Source organism: Sturnira hondurensis, unplaced genomic scaffold, assembly GCF_014824575.4.
Source record: "Sturnira hondurensis isolate 20B ecotype Veracruz unplaced genomic scaffold, ASM1482457v3 Scaffold0006496, whole genome shotgun sequence".
NCBI classification, from domain to species: domain Eukaryota; kingdom Metazoa; phylum Chordata; class Mammalia; order Chiroptera; family Phyllostomidae; genus Sturnira; species Sturnira hondurensis.
In genome coordinates, this window is record NW_028079127.1 from 19,499,022 (window position 1) to 19,516,187 (window position 17,166).

The 17,166-nt window shown below is 48.8% G+C and overlaps 1 protein-coding gene across 6 annotated transcripts in view; it reads right to left on the reverse strand.

Moving 5' to 3' along the window:
- Positions 1-753: 753 nt before the first annotated feature.
- RBM6 (RNA binding motif protein 6) overlaps positions 754-17,166 on the reverse strand; it is a 92,224-nt gene continuing 75,811 nt past the window's right edge. For all 6 annotated transcript variants that reach the window (XM_037049676.1, XM_037049673.1, XM_037049675.1 and 3 more), the window contains 11 exons: positions 12,710-12,807; positions 11,975-12,017; positions 11,751-11,832; positions 11,434-11,519; positions 10,764-10,904; positions 9,713-9,808; positions 7,217-7,480; positions 5,522-5,596; positions 4,469-4,566; positions 1,717-1,846; positions 754-987 (listed from right to left, as the gene is read on the reverse strand). In XM_037049676.1, the coding sequence (XP_036905571.1) occupies positions 862-987; positions 1,717-1,846; positions 4,469-4,566; positions 5,522-5,596; positions 7,217-7,480; positions 9,713-9,808; positions 10,764-10,904; positions 11,434-11,519; positions 11,751-11,832; positions 11,975-12,017; positions 12,710-12,807 (1,239 nt within the window). In that variant the 3' untranslated portion in view covers positions 754-861. The remainder of the gene's footprint in view (positions 988-1,716; positions 1,847-4,468; positions 4,567-5,521; positions 5,597-7,216; positions 7,481-9,712; positions 9,809-10,763; positions 10,905-11,433; positions 11,520-11,750; positions 11,833-11,974; positions 12,018-12,709; positions 12,808-17,166) is intronic.

The window sequence follows — 17,166 nt, forward strand, 5'->3', positions numbered from 1 at the left end:
CTTCCGCTGGGCAGCCAATAACCCGGGCCAACCAAGTACCCCAGCGGGAGTCTTCCGCAGGGAAGCACTTGGTGCGTTCTGCGGCTCACTCTAGGCCCCGGGGGAGGGCAACAGAGCTGCAAGGAAAACCTGGTTTGATCGGCGCAGGACAAACTTGGACCAGCTCCCAGTGTCTGCAGACCTACTCAGTGAAGGTCAGACACAAAGTACCGAGATGCACTACAGGTGTAGCTGCGACCATCACCAAACCAGAGGGGCTTGAGTGCCCCTGTCTGGGGCTTCGAGACGCAAATGGGCCACCTTCTGTGATGCCGGCACCAGTGGCAGCAAGGCCGGAACCCGAGGTGCTCAATCCCTCAGCCAGCATTCTCCTGAATGTTTGATTTCCATTTTGAAGGAGTAAAGACTTATTAAGAGAAAGGGATTCTAACTGGACACAGCATGCACACAATTTAAATACACGTTTATCATTTCTGTTGCTGGAAATGTTTTCTCTTTGGTGAATGCCCACTTCTCCTTACCTCCCCCACTCCTCATTGCCGTCCCCTCCAGAGGGCCGATCCCACCCCCACCTTCTCCCGACAGAGCCCTTCTAGTTCCCGTCTAATGCTGGATCTGCCCATACACCGGGGGTTGGCAAACCACTAACTATGCTCCACGCAGCAGCATCTCAAACGGGCCCACTTCAAGGCCCCCACCCCTACCCCCCTATGGGAGAAAAATGCAAGGACACCAAAAAATCACATTGAAAAAAAGTTTATTTAAAAAAGTTCTAGCAGCCAGAACAGTAACAAAACAAAAGGAGAGACGGACAAACAAAACAAGAAGGAGGCCGTGTCCTGCGGGACATGTCTCCGCTCTTCAATCAAGCTCCTTGTACCGTGCGAACATGACTCGGCGCACAGCATCTCGGTAAGTCTCGTTGGACTGTCTCTTGCTGGGTCTCCCTGGAGCCCCCGCGCTGGGCCCCCGCGTCCGGCCTTCGGTCTGTACGAGAAAGGCAAACAATGAGGAGGGCTCACTCTATGAAGTTAGCCTCGGGCTGGTCTTTGACTACAAGCATTTCTGAGTTGGAACGGAGCGGGGCGGAGGCAAAGTTTTCAGATGTTTCATAAACAAACCCTGAGATGATTAAGGAGGCGGTGCAGCAGTGAGTCCAGGACTCGGACCCCCCACTGGAGCCAGGAGGAGCCACTCTACAGGTGGCAGTTTCAGGGGGCGAAGTGAGCACGGGCCGTGTTTCCCTTTCGTACCTTTCTCCTCGTCTCCTGAAATCTAAGGGGCACAGCCCTTCCTGGGAACCAGGATGAATTCATGTGCCCCAAATTTGAGCCATCAACCACCTCTGATGACAACTTCTCCCAGAGATGCCTTTGTACCTCTAGTTGCTAGCTCCCTGGATCTTTTCACCAAAGGATTCTTCAGTCTCAAACTGCCTATTTCCCAGGATGCCTCACCTCTTACTCTGTGTAAGAGTAAGATGAGCTCCATTCCAATTTCTCCCCCCTTCCCCACTGCCAGGTGAACTGCAAAGGGCAAGCATGCCTCGCTATAACCCAGCAACCAAGACCGAGGGGCTCCTCAGCCCCCACATCCGCTGCTAGCAGTGGAAAAAGCCCGGCTGAAAGGCAGAGACACAGCTCTGGGTCACAGAGTGAGATCAAGTTAAATGTATTTCCGGTTTATGGCAGCCCAACAAGACGGAAACCATTTCACCTCTTCGGCGGAAGCCAGTCCGGGATGACCAGATCCGAGGCCTGCCCCCTTCCTCCAAGCTGCAGCCTGCTGGGCACAGCCGCCTTTGCTGCCATCGTCCGGGCCTTCTTTACCCGCAGGCCTACGGTCGCTGCAAAGGAAGCAGACAGACTCAGGGCCACTGCCCAAGTGGCCCGCTCACGAGTCTACTGAAAACTTGTCCTCTTGATTCAGCTTTGCCTCCTCTTACAGGTATTGAACGGTATCTCTGAGCATCTGCGACCCATGCAACAGGCTCTGTCCTGGGGACACTGAAATGACCGAGGCCGGACCCTGTCCACTGGGAAGGATGGGAGAGGGATACTAGGCCAGCAGATGCTCACGGCATATCAAGCAGCTCAACCCCCGGTGTGGCAGCCCGCTACTGAAATACAGCACAGGGGACACAAGCTATAAAGGCGTGTCCAACCTGCCGCAGGATGGCTATGAACGCGGCCCAACACAAAGTCATAAATTTACTTAAAACATTATGAGACCTTTTTTGTGATTACTTGTCACAACGTATTCAATGTGTGGCCCAAGACAACTCTTCTTCTTCCAGTGTGGACCAGAGGCGCCAAAACGTTGGACACCCCTACAAAGGGCATCACTGCAAATGACAGAAATCCCAACAGGGGAGGGTGCATCTGGACAGGGCCTGACCAATGAGGAGTCTGTGCACTCGGGATAAAAGGGAGGGAGGAAAGGAGGGCACGGTGGGAAGCAGTAAAAGCACACAACCTCTCCAGGAGGGGACAGGCAGGGTCTGACCAAAGACTGCTTGGGCCAGACTGAAAATACTTGAACATCACACTAAACCATGGCAGTGCACTTCATCCTTCAGGCAAAGAAACACCCTGAAACCCGAGCCTCCCTCTAGGCAAGGTCTCCCTCCACAAAAAAGACGAATTTTAGGAGATTTCTGCACACAGAGGTAATTTTGGTGGCAGGGTAGAGAATGGACTGAAGAATGAGAGGCAAAGGTTGAGACTGAATCTGGGAGCTGGCCACTAATGCTACGGGAGACAGGGGAATAAGACCAAGTCAGAGCCGGCAGGGTGCACTGCGGCGATGCTCTGATGCTGACACAGGAACACAGCAGGGTCAGCAGAGCTGGACCAAGTCTAACGTGGAATAGGATATGACACTGAGCAATTGTTCAGTGCGAGGGATCTGAGAGGGTCCAGGAGGACACACCCAGGAGGTAAATGGAAATAGTGATTTCAAGCTCAGAAAACAGAAATGATTTGTAATGGAGCCACAGGACTGGTTAGTCTGTTAGGGGTGGCTGAGGCTTTGGGTCCGTTGGACAGTGCAGGTCAAGAGGGTAAGGCACTGAGGGCAGAGTGCTGGTGAATGTCTGGAATCACCCAGAAAAGGGATGAGCAGGAAGGAGGACGAAGGGAGAGAGCCAGCAGCACACAGTGTGAAAGGTACAGGGAATAGAGGAAGGGTCCCCTCCACCCAAGAACAGCAGACTCAGAGTGACCGTGCCCTCCTCTGTCTCCTGGCTGACCCCTGCACCTGTCCTCGTCCAGTGCAGTTGAAACTGCAAAGAGTGACCCAGTGGGATGTTACATTGATTAAGTTGTGCCCACTTAACACTTCTTAAATATGCAAACAGAATAGACTAGAATAAAAACATCAGTTTATTTACTGAACACAGAAAGTATTTTCCATGAGGATTTCTTTCTCAGTTACACACACAGAGTTACTGAGTCACGACCCCAAAATAACCCCCTATCTGTGGGCTGTGAGCAGGGAAGGTGAAGTGCCAGAGCCCAGCCCCATTGGGCCTCTGCAGGGCCGTTCTCCACCCCCCACCTCCGGCCCCACAGGCACTCTACCCCGGCTTCTGGTTACCCTGCTCACTAACACAGAGGTACTAGATCACACGTTGTTGCCAACCACTTGAGTACCTGCCCTGCGCTAAGACAAAGTCTCAGCGTGGCGTTCAAGGAGCAGGCATTCCATGAAGTGGTCTTCGGTCAGCCGCTAGGCCAGCCTCATCTCCTGTCACTCAACCACGTGTCTCTAGCGTTTAACGCCATCAAGCTACCAAGAACCCCCCAAATGCATCCTAACCCCCCTCTCATCCATGGTGTTTGCAGTTTCCTCCAATGGATATGCACCCCCTTCTCCACTGTATCTGTCTGTCCTGCGAGACACAGCGCCACCTAAGCATTCTTTATTCCGAGTTCAGACAGTTGAGGATAATACACATTCTTTCCACCTGAGCATTCCTCACACTTAACACAGGATCTGCATACAGTGGGTTATCAACAAATTCTGTGTAACTCTGGGCTCATGACCTGAAGACTATCAAACTGGAAACCAGTACAGGCAGCTGGAGATCATATATCTCTACCAGCAGCCAACCACTTACTCAGCCCCTCCGTGTAACAACGAAGGTTCCTGAGTATGACTGGGACCACAACTGGTGAGGAGAGAGGGCTCCCATGCAGGCCCACTGCAGCATGGGCCCTGAGCAGCTAGGCCACCGTACACACGTACACACACACACACACACACACACGCACGCACGCACGCAAACACTCCCTGTGTGAAGACAGGTGGTCAAGAGGGTGGAGTGACCCTCGTGCTCGAGGAGCTCCGACAGAACCTGCTCCCCAACACCTGACCTCCGTGCAACAGAAACAGCAGCGGTCTGGGGAGGAGACAGTTTCAGCATCAGGTCCCGAGGCTTAGGCTGAGCCAAGAGTTCCTGGCTCACCTGTCAGTTTCCCTGGAGTATTTCATCCGTTTTCTTTCTGGAGAGTCAAAAGACTGAAGCTTTTCTCTGCGGTCATTCCCTCTTTCTTTAAATTTTCCCTGTTGATAAGCAGAAGAACAAATCTGACATTTCTATATGAGGGGATAAAAAAGTAGGGAAGCTTCACTTTACCCCTGACATTTCTTCTAATATGAAGGGAGTTCAGCTGCGAACTCCTGGAAGCTCTTACTCCTTCGCACATTCTTCTTGTGAAAGCAGCAGCTTCCTGGACAGGTCGGTTTGGAAAGGAGCAGTGGTGTGCTGGGGTCAGCTGTCTCCTCCTCTTCTGAGGAGGAAGAGCTCTCCAACAGGCCTGGATGGGCGGACTCCGAACCATCACAGCAGACCTGTCCTGGGCCAGTGCAGCTGGAGGCCGGGCAGGTGAGCTTGGCTCACTGGGTGGTCTAGGTGGCAGGTGCACCTGGCTCTCACAGGTCGTGAACTGTGCCCGCAGCTGGAAGATGGTGCTTCAGCAGCCCTATCCCACACCCCTTCCCTGATTTTAAAAGCTGGGCAGGAAAGAGGAGTGCTACTTACTCAGTCTACTCAGAGATCCCTAGCAGCACATTTTTAAAAACCTCAACTTTATTAAGGTATTATTATTATTTTTTAAACATTGATCATTGATTGCTTCTTTTTAAATTTTTTTAAAGATTTTATTTATTTATGTTTAGAGGGGAAGGGAAGGAGAGAGGGAGAGAAACATCAATGTACGGTTGCCTCTTGTGTGTCCCCTGCTGGGAACTGGCCTGCAACCCAGACATGTGCCCTGACTGGGAATCGAACCGCAATCCTCTGGTCCGCAGGCCCGTGCTCAATCCACTGAGCTATACCAGCCAGGGCTTAAGGTATTATTTATAAATTATAAAATGCACCCATTTTAATGTAGTTTGATGAGCTTTGAGAAACGTACACAGCATCTTTCAGGGCCTCTTCGCTCTCCGTCTTGACTACCGCCTGGAAATCCCACCCCGGAAAGCAGAGGCAGCGCGGGAGGAGGTCACCAAAGCTCACCTGCCGCTCTCTCCTCTCCAGGTAGGCGAGCTCCTGCTCCGACTGCTTTATCTTCCGGTGGATTTCCAGGTTTTGCTGAGAAGAGAAGGAGTTCTGAGTACAGGGCTAGAACAAGCCTCTCGGAAATACCTCCAGGCCTCCCCATAGCCGCTCCAGGACAGCAGCCCCTTCCACTGACCAGCTCTGCTGAGTGGTCACCGTACCCTGTGAGCAAAAACTGCTAAGTGGTCTTGCTTAGGCCCAGCCTGGGAACCCAGGTTGCAATGCTACCTTGTCATACCGAGTAGTTACGTGCTGTGGCACAAGGGGGAACGTAACTAAAACTTCACTTCTGTTTACAGTGTAAAAGACACAGATCTGGTTTATAGACCTCTTTACCTGTAAAATTTACCTAAGATAAAAATTATGGGAGAGGCGAATTCGAGCATACCAGGGAAGAAAACCAAACGCTCACATGCTCTGTCTGCCACCACAGCTGCCACCACCGCCACTACCACCCTCAGACACTGGTCACTTTCAAGCCCCCAGAGAGATAGTAACAAACCCCAAGGGCCTCAAGAAACAGACTGCTTTGAGAGTCTCCTACTCCTTAAGGGCCCCGCACTGAAGTGTGGGCTCCCCTACACGAGGCCCTCAAGCATACAGGGTAAGACACTGTGCGGAGAGGGGTTCTCTGCGCTCCGTAAGGAAAGGAGAACCACTACACCCACTTCCCATTGCCCGGGGGGCAGTTCCATTTGTGGGGTTACCAGACGGCTAGTTCCTCTTCCCTGACAACTACTTTTTATCCTGTTAGCCATTTATTAGCATTTTCATCAGAGAGCTGAAATTTCAATGTTAGTCTGATGACTCCGAATTTGAAAAGACCAAAGGGACTCAGAGGTCATCTGTTGCAGGGACTGTCGGAAGAAGTGTCCCAGAATCCTGGAAACTTTGCAGACCCTCCAGAAGCAGCTGGGAGAAGGGGCGTGCTTATTACAAAGTCAGAGCTTCTCAGCTTTTAGCCACTGGAGACAGGGTTTTGTGTTGAGGGAAAGTCTAAACCCAACGCCCTGACCTGCCCTTGCAGCACCTGCCACAGAAGGGGTCAGAAACAAACGGCTCTGCAGCACGAGTCCACCTATGGGCTTCGCCTGCCTAGAGTCCGGCTCCCTGGTCGGTCCGTATAAATGGGAAGGCTGGTGTGTGTCTGTTCGACACCCAGACTAGCTGCTGTGCCGTGGCTTCTAGCAGCAACTTCCTACGTGAAGAGACCGCAGAATGTGACCCACCAGGGGAAAAGAACACCTTGCCAGGGCTAGATGGAACCAGGGGACGCCTGCAAGTACTGAAGATGAGAAGGGGCTTATCTGAGGTCTGGTTAATGACACAGCTAAGATGAGAAACCCAGGAGGTGAGCCGCCTACTCCACAAGCCCTTCTCCCCCCTCCTGCCCCAACCCCGTCTCCAGCACAGGCTCCAGGTTGGGTGCCCCAGCCCCAGCTGCTGCCTGTCTTGGGTATAAAGTTTTGGAAGGTGGGCACGGCTTCAATCAAAGCAACTCATGAACAAAAGGTGGAGGAACAACGTACTCTTGAAGTGTGGACTGATTAGTTATTGGAACTGGGGATGACACAGGCTTAGGAAGGACAGCACAAACCTGAAATGCTCACCACTGTCTGAAAGTTTGAAAGGTCAGGGCCCTTCCCTTAATACCTTGTGCAGGTCTGAGAGCTGCTGGTGTTTGATCAGAACTTCCTTATTGGGAAACTGCCTTCTGCAGAGCAGACAGGCCAGTTTATTCCAGTCAGTGAGTTTGTCTTCTTCATTCTCCTTCTTGGTTGTCGCCTCGTCCCGCTGCTGGGGCTGCGCTGGGCGGGGCTGTGGAGGAGGGGGTTGCTCCTCCTCCTCATCCTCTTCATAGTCACTGTCGCCTCCATATTCACCCAGGAGGCCGATCAGTGGGTTTACCACCTTGGGCTGCAAGGAGAAGGCCAAGGGTTAACACCAAACTCAGCCTTATTCTGGGGCCTGTTTTCTAGACATTCTGTTATGGGCATCTCATTTCTCCTTTTATTTATTTATTTATTTATTTAAAGATTTTATTTATTTATTTATCTTTAGAGGGGAAGGAGAGAGGGAGAGAAACATCAATGTATGGTTGCCTTTCGTGCATCCCCTGCTGGGAGTTGGCCTGCAGGGAACCGGCCTGCAACCCAGGCATGTGCCCTGACTGGGAATCGAACCGTGATCCTCTGGTTAGCAGGCCTGTGCTCAATCCACTGAGCTACACCAGCCAGGGCTCATTTCTCCTTTTAGTCTGAATAGTGAACTGGGTTCAATACAGGCCCACGGACCACAACGCTCATTTCCCAAATGAGAGCTTGATATTCCTCCTTGCTCACTGAGATGCGAGCCAATTTCCTTAGGAGTGACTGCAGCACAGAATGGTGAGGAGAAGAGAAAGGGGAGCTGAAGCAGAACACAGAAACAGAGTGGAAAGTTACAAGTTACAAAGAGGAAGAGAGAGCAACCATCTCCAAGCCACTGTAAACACGGAGAAAAGGAAAGAGAAATTTTATGAAGGCTGTAGTGACCCCTAGGGACCAGTGCAACTGGAGAGTAGCGCTCAGGCGGGCAGGTGGGGCTCCTCAGCAGGCGAAGGCGAAGGCGGGTCCGCACTGATGTGTTACAATGAATTGAATAATAATGCCGAGGGGGCAGAGAGTACTGATCAACAGCTTACAGAAAACGGTTAATTAATGGTGCACAGTCATTGTCCTATGATCAATGAAAAAAAAAGAAAGAACGATAGAAAGAAGATTACTGTTATACATCTATATTTAATGTGAATCATATGATTACATTGGGACTATTACTTTAGGTACCTAAAAAACGGGTACCAACAAGAATAAATTTGAAATGGATTGAATACTTATAGGTTAGATTCAAAACCATAAAAATCCTAGAAGAAAACAGGGACGGTAAAATCTAAGATATTTCTTATAGCAATATTTTTTCTGCCATATCTCCTTACACAAGGGAAACAAAAGAAAAAGTAAATAAATGGGACCACATCAAACTAGAAAGTATTTGCACAGCCAAGGAAACCACCCACAAAATGAAAAGACAAATGACTGAATGGGGGAACACATTTGCTGATACATCTAATAAGGGGTTAATATCCAACATTTGTAAGAACTTATAAAATGCAACACCCACAAAAATAAACAATCTAATTTAAAAACAGGCCTAGGACCTGAATATATACTTCTGCAAAGAGGACACAGGGATGACCAATAGACACATGAAAAGATGCTCCAGTCGTTCATCATCAGAGAGATGCAAATTAAAACCACAGTGAGATACCATTTCACACCTGTCAGAATGTCTGGCAACAATAAACCCACACACAACAAGTGCTGGCCAGGATGTGGAGAAAGGGGAGCCCTAGTGCCCTGTTGGTGGGAATGCAGCCTGGTGCAGCCACTATGGGAAATGGTATGAAGGGTCCTCAAAAAATTATAAATGGAACTGCCTTATGACCCAGAGATTCCACTTCTGGGAATTTATCTGAAGAAACTGAAACACTAACTCGAAAGAATAGATGCACCCCATGCTCACTGCCGCATTATTTACAACAGCCAAGCATCTACTCCGCATCTCCATTTTTATGGAGCTCCGAAGACAGGAAACATCAGGGCCAGAAAAAAATGGGTTCCCAAGAATCAACAAGACCAAGACTATATACATCTTTTTTTTTTAAAGATTTTATTTATTTATCATTAGAGAGGAAAGGAAGGAGAGAAGGAGAGAAACATCAATGCATGGTTGCCTCTCGTGAGTCCCCTGCTGGGAACCGGCCCGCAACCCAGGCGTGTGCCCTGACTGGGAATCGAACCTCGATCGTGTGGTTCGCAGGCCCGTGCTCAATCCACTGAGCTACACCAGCCAGGGCAAGACTATATACATCTTAAAAAGAACTAGGCATTCCCTGATCTGGTGGGAATGGAGCAGGGTGGAGGGAAAGAGGACAGAAAACCGGCTCTGACCCGCCAGTTTTACCCATTAGAAGACAATTTCGTCATGTGTACGTGTGTTTGTGAGGCAGAGAGAGCTAAGGACCAACACCGAAGTGAGGCATGGGCCTCTGAACCCCTCTCTGACCAGGGTCCCACTCGGCCCAGGCTGGGGGCAGTGGCTGGGCCTTACCGGTGGGGGACTCTCTTCCTTCTTCACAGTGGGAGGCAGGGGCTTCTTAAAGACATCCTCTAGGGGCACTGTGCCCTCACCAGCATTTTCCTGAAACTGATAAAAACCAAGACAATTCTCATACGGTACTCATAAAAGTGAGGTTAAGAGCTATTGCTATGATTTCAAAATCAGTATATATTGAACGATAACTACACATCAGGAAGACGATATGCTCATACACATTATCTTCAGCCTTTACTACAATCCTCCTATACGGGCATTGATATCCTCATCCTTGAAATGATTGAGAATATAATTAGAAAAAAAAAGTAGCAAAAGCAGACACCAAATACTAAGCAGCTGTCACTCTGAAGTCTAAATTTTCGGACACACCCATTCTCTCTCTCAAGGCAAACTGAGCAGTATTCAAAGAAAAAAAAAAGACAAGTTACAAATTGAACTGTAACATTCATCCCTTTTCATTAATGTGTCAGGATAAATGAAATACAATTCTTTGGAGAATAATTTGACTTTATGCCAGGAAATATAAAAATGATCATCAGCTTTAATCTTGAAATTTAATCCTAAGGAAACGGTTTAAAAGGAGAAATAAAATACTAATGCTATAAATCATGTCAGTGAGAGATTAGAAAGAAGAGACATGAAGTGCCTAAATGACGAAGAAAACAAGGGTGCAGGTTTACTGTGAATTTTTACCAGACAGGCATTAAAGTAACAATTTAGAAATATCACAGAAATGAGGGAAAACACTTAGGATCAAACACAGAGTGAACGAAGAACCCCGAACGGCGCCCCCTAGACTGGCCCGTCGACCTGTGCGAGCAGACTGCAGCACCGAGAGGGGAGGGGAGCCCGTGGGACTGCGTGCGGGCAGTCCGTTCTGCCACCGTGCTTCTGCGCGTGTGAGAGGGAGCCCCTCGGTGAGAGGCAAGGGGGCTGCCTGCTTTTCTGGCAATTTTCCGCCTCAAACGCAGACATCCTCTGCCGTGACCTCTTCACCTGCATTTGTAAATACACGCTGAGGAGAGAGCAGAGCCCAAGTTCTCACCCTTGTCACTCCTCGGTCTTTTTTCTCCTTGCCGTCTCTTTTAGATGCTTCCTTCTTGCTTGACTTTTGACTGCCCGATTTCTTCTCCTTGCTCTCTTCTTCCTCAGGGGACCCTGGCTCCTGGGGCACGTAGACTTCTTGCTGCAATACGGTTGGAAACAGTTAAGTCTACAGAATATCTCACTTTCCCAGGAGTCCAGGTCTAGGGAGCACAGTTCCTTTCTGGGGGAAAGAGCAGCTCTCTCACCCCCAAATCCAAGAGGAGACCACATCAAACAACCTAAAAATCCACTCAAGGGGCCAGGACACATCCGGACCACTCACTGTCCCTTTTTCCAAGGGCAGCGCTGTCCTTACCTGTCATGCCATAAGGCATTGGTTTTCCAGAGGCAACAGTTAATATAAAGGTCATCATCTTTAAAATCCACCTGAATAAATACAACTTAATAGAAGATCTGGACTTTTTAAAACACCACATTAGACAGGAGGAGCAGGTGGTCAAATCAGCTGCCTGGATTGGAGAAACACTCAGTTTCCGTAGGTTTCAAGTTTTCCAACTTTTCATGTAATGAGCAACCAGAGAATCCAGACGACAAATCTTCAAAGTAACAAATTGTAGGCACTCTTCTCAAAAGATTCACTGACAAAGTAAACAAAGACAAAAACTCACCTGGGTATTGGGGTCATAGTATGTTCCCGCCAAGGGGTCGTAATAGTAGCCCGTAGCAGAGTCGTATATGTAGCAGTCCGATGACGCTAGAGGGGACAAAAACAGAGGAAGCGTCAGTCCCTGCCCGTGGAGCCCTCACTGGGACTCGCCAAGAAGAGCCCAGGAACGGGGCTGGCCAGGCCGAACAGGAGCAAAACCCGTAGGTGGTACTCTCTGAAGGAGCGCCCCTCCTGCCAACTTCGCTATCACAAAAATTCCAATTAATGAGTAGTCAAGCCCCCAAAAACCCACAATAAAAATAAAACAAAGTCACTCACACTGTTGTCCTTGTCGATTTGACTCTGAAGACCAGTCTGAATTTCTGCCACCTCCCCTCCTATCTCGAAAATACTTTTTACCCTGTCACAGAAAGGCAAGTTAAAATAATGGGCCTTCTGACAGCTATCACCCCTAACAGACACCCACTGGAGAGAATTCACGATCACTTGTTCAGTCACCCGAGGACATGAACAGCACTCACTCTCCAACCACCAAAGCCTACCTGATAGTAGTGCATGTGGTCGGAATGGTCCCCAGAATCATTTCTGCAACAAACAAAACAACAGGACATGCGCCTGCTACCAAGAGTCACTTGAGAAGTGCCCAACCCCACGGATTGGCCAAGTAATTCTCTTTCCCCCATTTTGCAGGAAAAGCAACCACCGCCCCCAGCAAGCAGTCCTGCTTGCTGCAGAGTCCTGAACAGAGGGGCAGCGGGACTTCCACGGAACCATCCAATGGAGCAAAACTATCGGGCTGAGGGAGCAAGAGCCAGATCACTCCTATCCCTGCAACCCGGCCTCTCTGATGCAGCGTGTCCCAGTTACCACTCCTGGGCCAAGATGGGCGAAAGAGTACAGAGGAGTTAGACTTCCCAGGGCCACGGGGTGTGGACAAGGCCCTGACTATTAGGAAATCAGGACAGCATTTTCTTAGTATTCCAAGGGGCAAGGCTGCACCAGATTTTTCTGCCCATCCAAGAGCATAGCATCATTTGGGACCCAATGATACCAGGCAGTCAAGGAGGAAAGAACTACAGACCTACCAAGTACTACTATTTAAGGGAAAAATAAATAAATCTGGACTCAGAGCAAGGCAAACTTCAGAAAAAGAAAGCATACAGCAATCCGTGAAAGGAAGGCATCAAGTCTCACTGTCCCATCTCTCCAGCCAGGAACAGAAGTTTCCTCCCAAAATCCTGAGTGGAGGCAGCACAAGGACACCACCCCCGCCTTACCTTCGTTTCCCAGTGGCCAGGTTGACGGCTACCATCTTCCCATCGATGCTGAATGGTGGGTCTAGGTTCTGCAAGATCTTCACTACCCGAAGTGCTTCCTGGGGAACCAGACACGTGTGAACCCAAAGAGGGAAAAGGCCGTGCCTTCTGAGAGAGACCTGAATAAGCATTTCACCTTTCAGAAGAAAAAAATTACTAAACAACACATTTGGGTCACAGCTGTGAGAGGAAGGGCACACTGGCCAGAAAGGTTTCCTAATGAAGGGTTGGCCAGAGTGGGTGGGGAAGTCATCAGTTTCCCTTTTAATTGGAAACGATTTTATTTATTGTGATAAGCATCCCTTTTCTGTTCCTGAAGAGAGAACAGCATAATCAGCTTTTTGTTTCTGGTCAGTTTCTGAAACAAATTTAAGAAATTCAAGTCCTTTTCTTTTACGCTGCAACTGTCCTCACATCAGATTCAGTTTACAAAGTCCCTTGTGGTTTCTGAGCACGAAATCTAAGTACTAATGATTTCTATTTCTATCTTCATGTTACCTCCATAGAAAAGGGCCCCACAGCTAAAAATTCAAGCCACAAGAATCTTTGAAAGCAACACTCCGAGGAAAAAGAGAAAGTGTACTATTACCATCAAACATAAGACCATCTGGGGACTTCCGGCCAAGATGGAGGCGTAGGTGGAAACACTGTGCCCCCCTCCCACAACTAAATTTAAAGACAGCTAAATTTGAGAAACAAAGACGAAGCCAAAACAGTGAAAAGCGAACTGTATGGAAGTCTACAACAACAAACCACTCAGCCAGATGGGTAAGAGGGGCAGGGTCGGCGGTGGAGCGGGGTCGGGCTGGAAAGATCGTTGGGTCCGACTGACCCAGGAGCGGAGGTGGTTGGTGGATCCCAGGTGTGGGGTGGCGACGGGCGGACCCAGTGAGGGCACAGGACGGCTGGCTGACTGTGGTCACATATTCGCATGCAAATAAACCAAGTGAAGGAACAAACAGTGAGACAGACCGCTCAGGCTAGGGCCCCAGCAATGGGAATTAGAGCCTGAAAGCACCAACTGGAAAGACTTTCTCAGGCCCACAGAGAGTTCATTGGAGAGACTCACAGGGTCCTGGAGAATACAGGGGCCTACACACCCGGGAACCAGCACCAGAGGGGCCCAATTTGCTCGTGGGAAGCCGCAGAGGGGACAGAAATCTGAGAGAGAGCAGAGTGGAGCAAAGTGCCATTTTTCCCCTCTGATCCCGCCCCCACATACAGTGTCACAACCCAGCAACTGGGTCGCCTGGCCCTGGTGAACACCTAAGGCTCCGCCCCTCAAACATAACAGATGCGAACAGACCAAACATTATGACTCAAGAACAGCTCAAAGCCCCAGAGCCTATAATTCTAAGTGACCAAGAAATAGCCAACCTATCAGATGCACAGTTCAAAACACTGGTGATCAGGATGCTCACAGAACTGGTTGATTTTAGACACAAATTAGAGGAACATATGAAGGCTAAACTGATTGAAATGAAGGGAAATGCACAGGAAACCAATAGTGATAGAAAGGAAACTGGGACTCAAATCAAGGGAGTGGACCAGAAGGAAGAAAGAAACAACCAAACAGAAAAGAAGGGAGAAACAAGAATTCAACAAAATGAGGAGAGGCTTAGGAACCTCCAGGACATTTTTAAACGTTCCAACGTCTGAATTATAGGGGTACCAGAAGGGGAAGAGGAACAGCCATGAGTAGAAAACTTATTTGAACAAATAATAAAGGAGAACTTCCCCAGTCTGGCAAAGGAAATAAACTTCCAGGAAATCCAGGAAGCTCAGAGAGTCCCAAAGAAGTTGGACCCAAGAAGGAACATACCAAGGCACATTATAATTACATTAGCCAAGATTAAAATGAAGGAGAGAATCCTAGAAGCAGTAAGAGATAAGGGGATAGTCACCTACAAAGGAGTGCCCATCAGACTGTCAGCTGATTTCTCTCTTTTTTTAAAAGATTTTATTTATTTATTTATCTTTACAGAGGAAGGAGAGAGAAACATCAATGTATGGTTGCCTTTCATGTGTCCCCTGCTGGGAGTTGGCCTGCAGGGAACCAACCTGCAACCCAGGCATGTGCCTTGACTGGGAATCGAAACGCGATCCTCTGGTTCGCAGGCCCGAGCTCAATCTACTGAGCTACACCAGCCAGGGCTGATTTCTCAAAAGAGACCTTACAGGCAAGAAGGGGCTGAAATCCAAAGACCTACATCCAAGATTGCTCTATCCAGCAAAGTTTTCATTTAGAATGGAAGGGCAGATAAAGTGCTTCTCAGATAAGGTCAAATTCAAGGAGTTCATCATCACCAAGCCCTTATTATATGAAATGTTCAAGGGACTTAGCTAAGAAGAAGATAAAAAATATGAATAGTGAAAGGACAGCAAACTCATAGTTATTAACAAACACACCTAAAACAAAAGCAAACTAAGAGGGCAGCTAGATCGGGAGCAGAAACATAGAAATGGAGATCACATGGAGGGTTAGCAACAGGGGAGTGGGAGGAGGAGAAGGGGGGAGAAGGTACAGAGAGTAAGTAGCATAGGCAGTGGGTAGAAAATAGACAGGGGGGAGGGCAGGAATACTATGGGAAATACAGAATCTAAAGAACTTGTGACACATGGACATGAACAAAAGGGAGGGAATGGTGGGGGAGGGGTGTGCAGGGTGGAGGGGAGTGAAGTGGGGGAATGGGACAATTGTAATGGCATAATCAATAAAATATATTTTTTAAAAAAGATACTGGAGCTTGAAGAGGTTAAGTAAACTGTCCAAGGTCCATAGCTAATAGGTCAAATTTGGGTTCAAACCCAGGGCTTTTTTTTTTTTTTTTTTTTAACCTTAATGACAAGGCTTACACACTCAAGTCAACAAGTTAACTAAGGAACCTAGCACCCTGACACCAAGCAAGCCTCCTGGGTGTTGAGAAGAGAAAACTGAAACCAAACCTGCTCTTATAACAAGTATTTTCCAAGTACCTACCATGTGCCGTGCATTGTTTGGGGTGAATGAGATGGACGTGGTTCCCACCTTCAGACTTTACACTCTAGAAATGAGTTGGGTGGGACTTCCACCAAGATGGAGGCGTAGGTGGAAACGCTGTGCCTTCTCCCACAGCCAAGTTTGAATACAACAAAGGTTTGGAGAACAAAGACACACCCAAAGACCAGAAAACTGAATTATACGGAAGTCCCGACAACGAGGAACCGTTCAATGGGGACGGTAAGAGGGACGGAGCCAGCAGCGGAGCTGGGTCGGGCAGGACAGACCCCCGACCTAGGTGCGCAGAAAGCCCGGAACCAGTCGGGGTGCGGGGCAGACTGACTGCGGTCACACATTCTCGCACAGTGAGATGGACCACGGAGGCCCCAGGGGGCGAGGGCTGACGGCGGTGGCACACTCGCGTGCAGTGGAATGAAACGTGTGGGACCGGTGATGGTGGCTGGGGCGCTGGTGGGGGCCGCAGCGGCAGGCGGCAGATGGGACGCCATAGTTCCTCTCTGACCCCGCCCCCACATACAACATCACAACCCAGCGACTTAGTTGCCCTGCTCTAGTGAACACCTTAGGGCTCAGATCCTGCTATGGAACAGGCACGAACAGCCCAAAAGATGGCGCAAGAAGAACTCAAAGTCCCAGAGCCGATAACTCTCAGCGACCAAGAAATTGCCAGCCTCTCAGAAGCACAATTCAAGACACTATTTATCAGGATGCTCACAGAACTGGTTGATTATAGTCACAAATTAGAGGAACATATGAAGGCTAAACTAATTGAAATGAAGGGAGATGTCCAGGAAACCAATAGCGATGGAAAGGAAACTGGGACTCAAATCAATGGAATGGACCAAAAGGAAGAACAAAACATCCCACCAGAAAGGAATGAAGAAATGAGAATTCAAAAAAATGAGGAGAGGCTTAGGAACCTCCAGGACATCTTTAAACGTTCCAACATCTGGATTATAGGGGTACCAGAAGGGGGAAAGAAACAGCCACGAGTGGAAAACGTACTTGAACAAATAATAAAGGAGAACTTCCCCAGTCTGGCAAAGGAAATAGACTTCCAGGAAATCCAAGAAGCTCAGAGAGTCCCAAAGAAGTTGGACCCAAGAAGGAACACACCAAGGCACATCATAATTACATTAGCCAAGACTAAAATGAAGGAGAGAATCCTAGAAGCAGCAAGAGATAAGGGGACAGTCACCTACAAAGGAGTACCCATCAGACTGTCAGCGGATTTCTCAAAAGAGACCTTACAGGCAAGAAGGGGCTGGAAAGAAGTATTCCAAGTCATGAAATCCAAAGACCTACAGCCAAGATTGCTTTATCCAGCAAAACTTTCATTTAGAATGGAAGGACAGATAAAGTGCTTCTCAGATAAGGTCAAGTTCAAGGAGTTCATCATCACCAAGCCCTTATTATA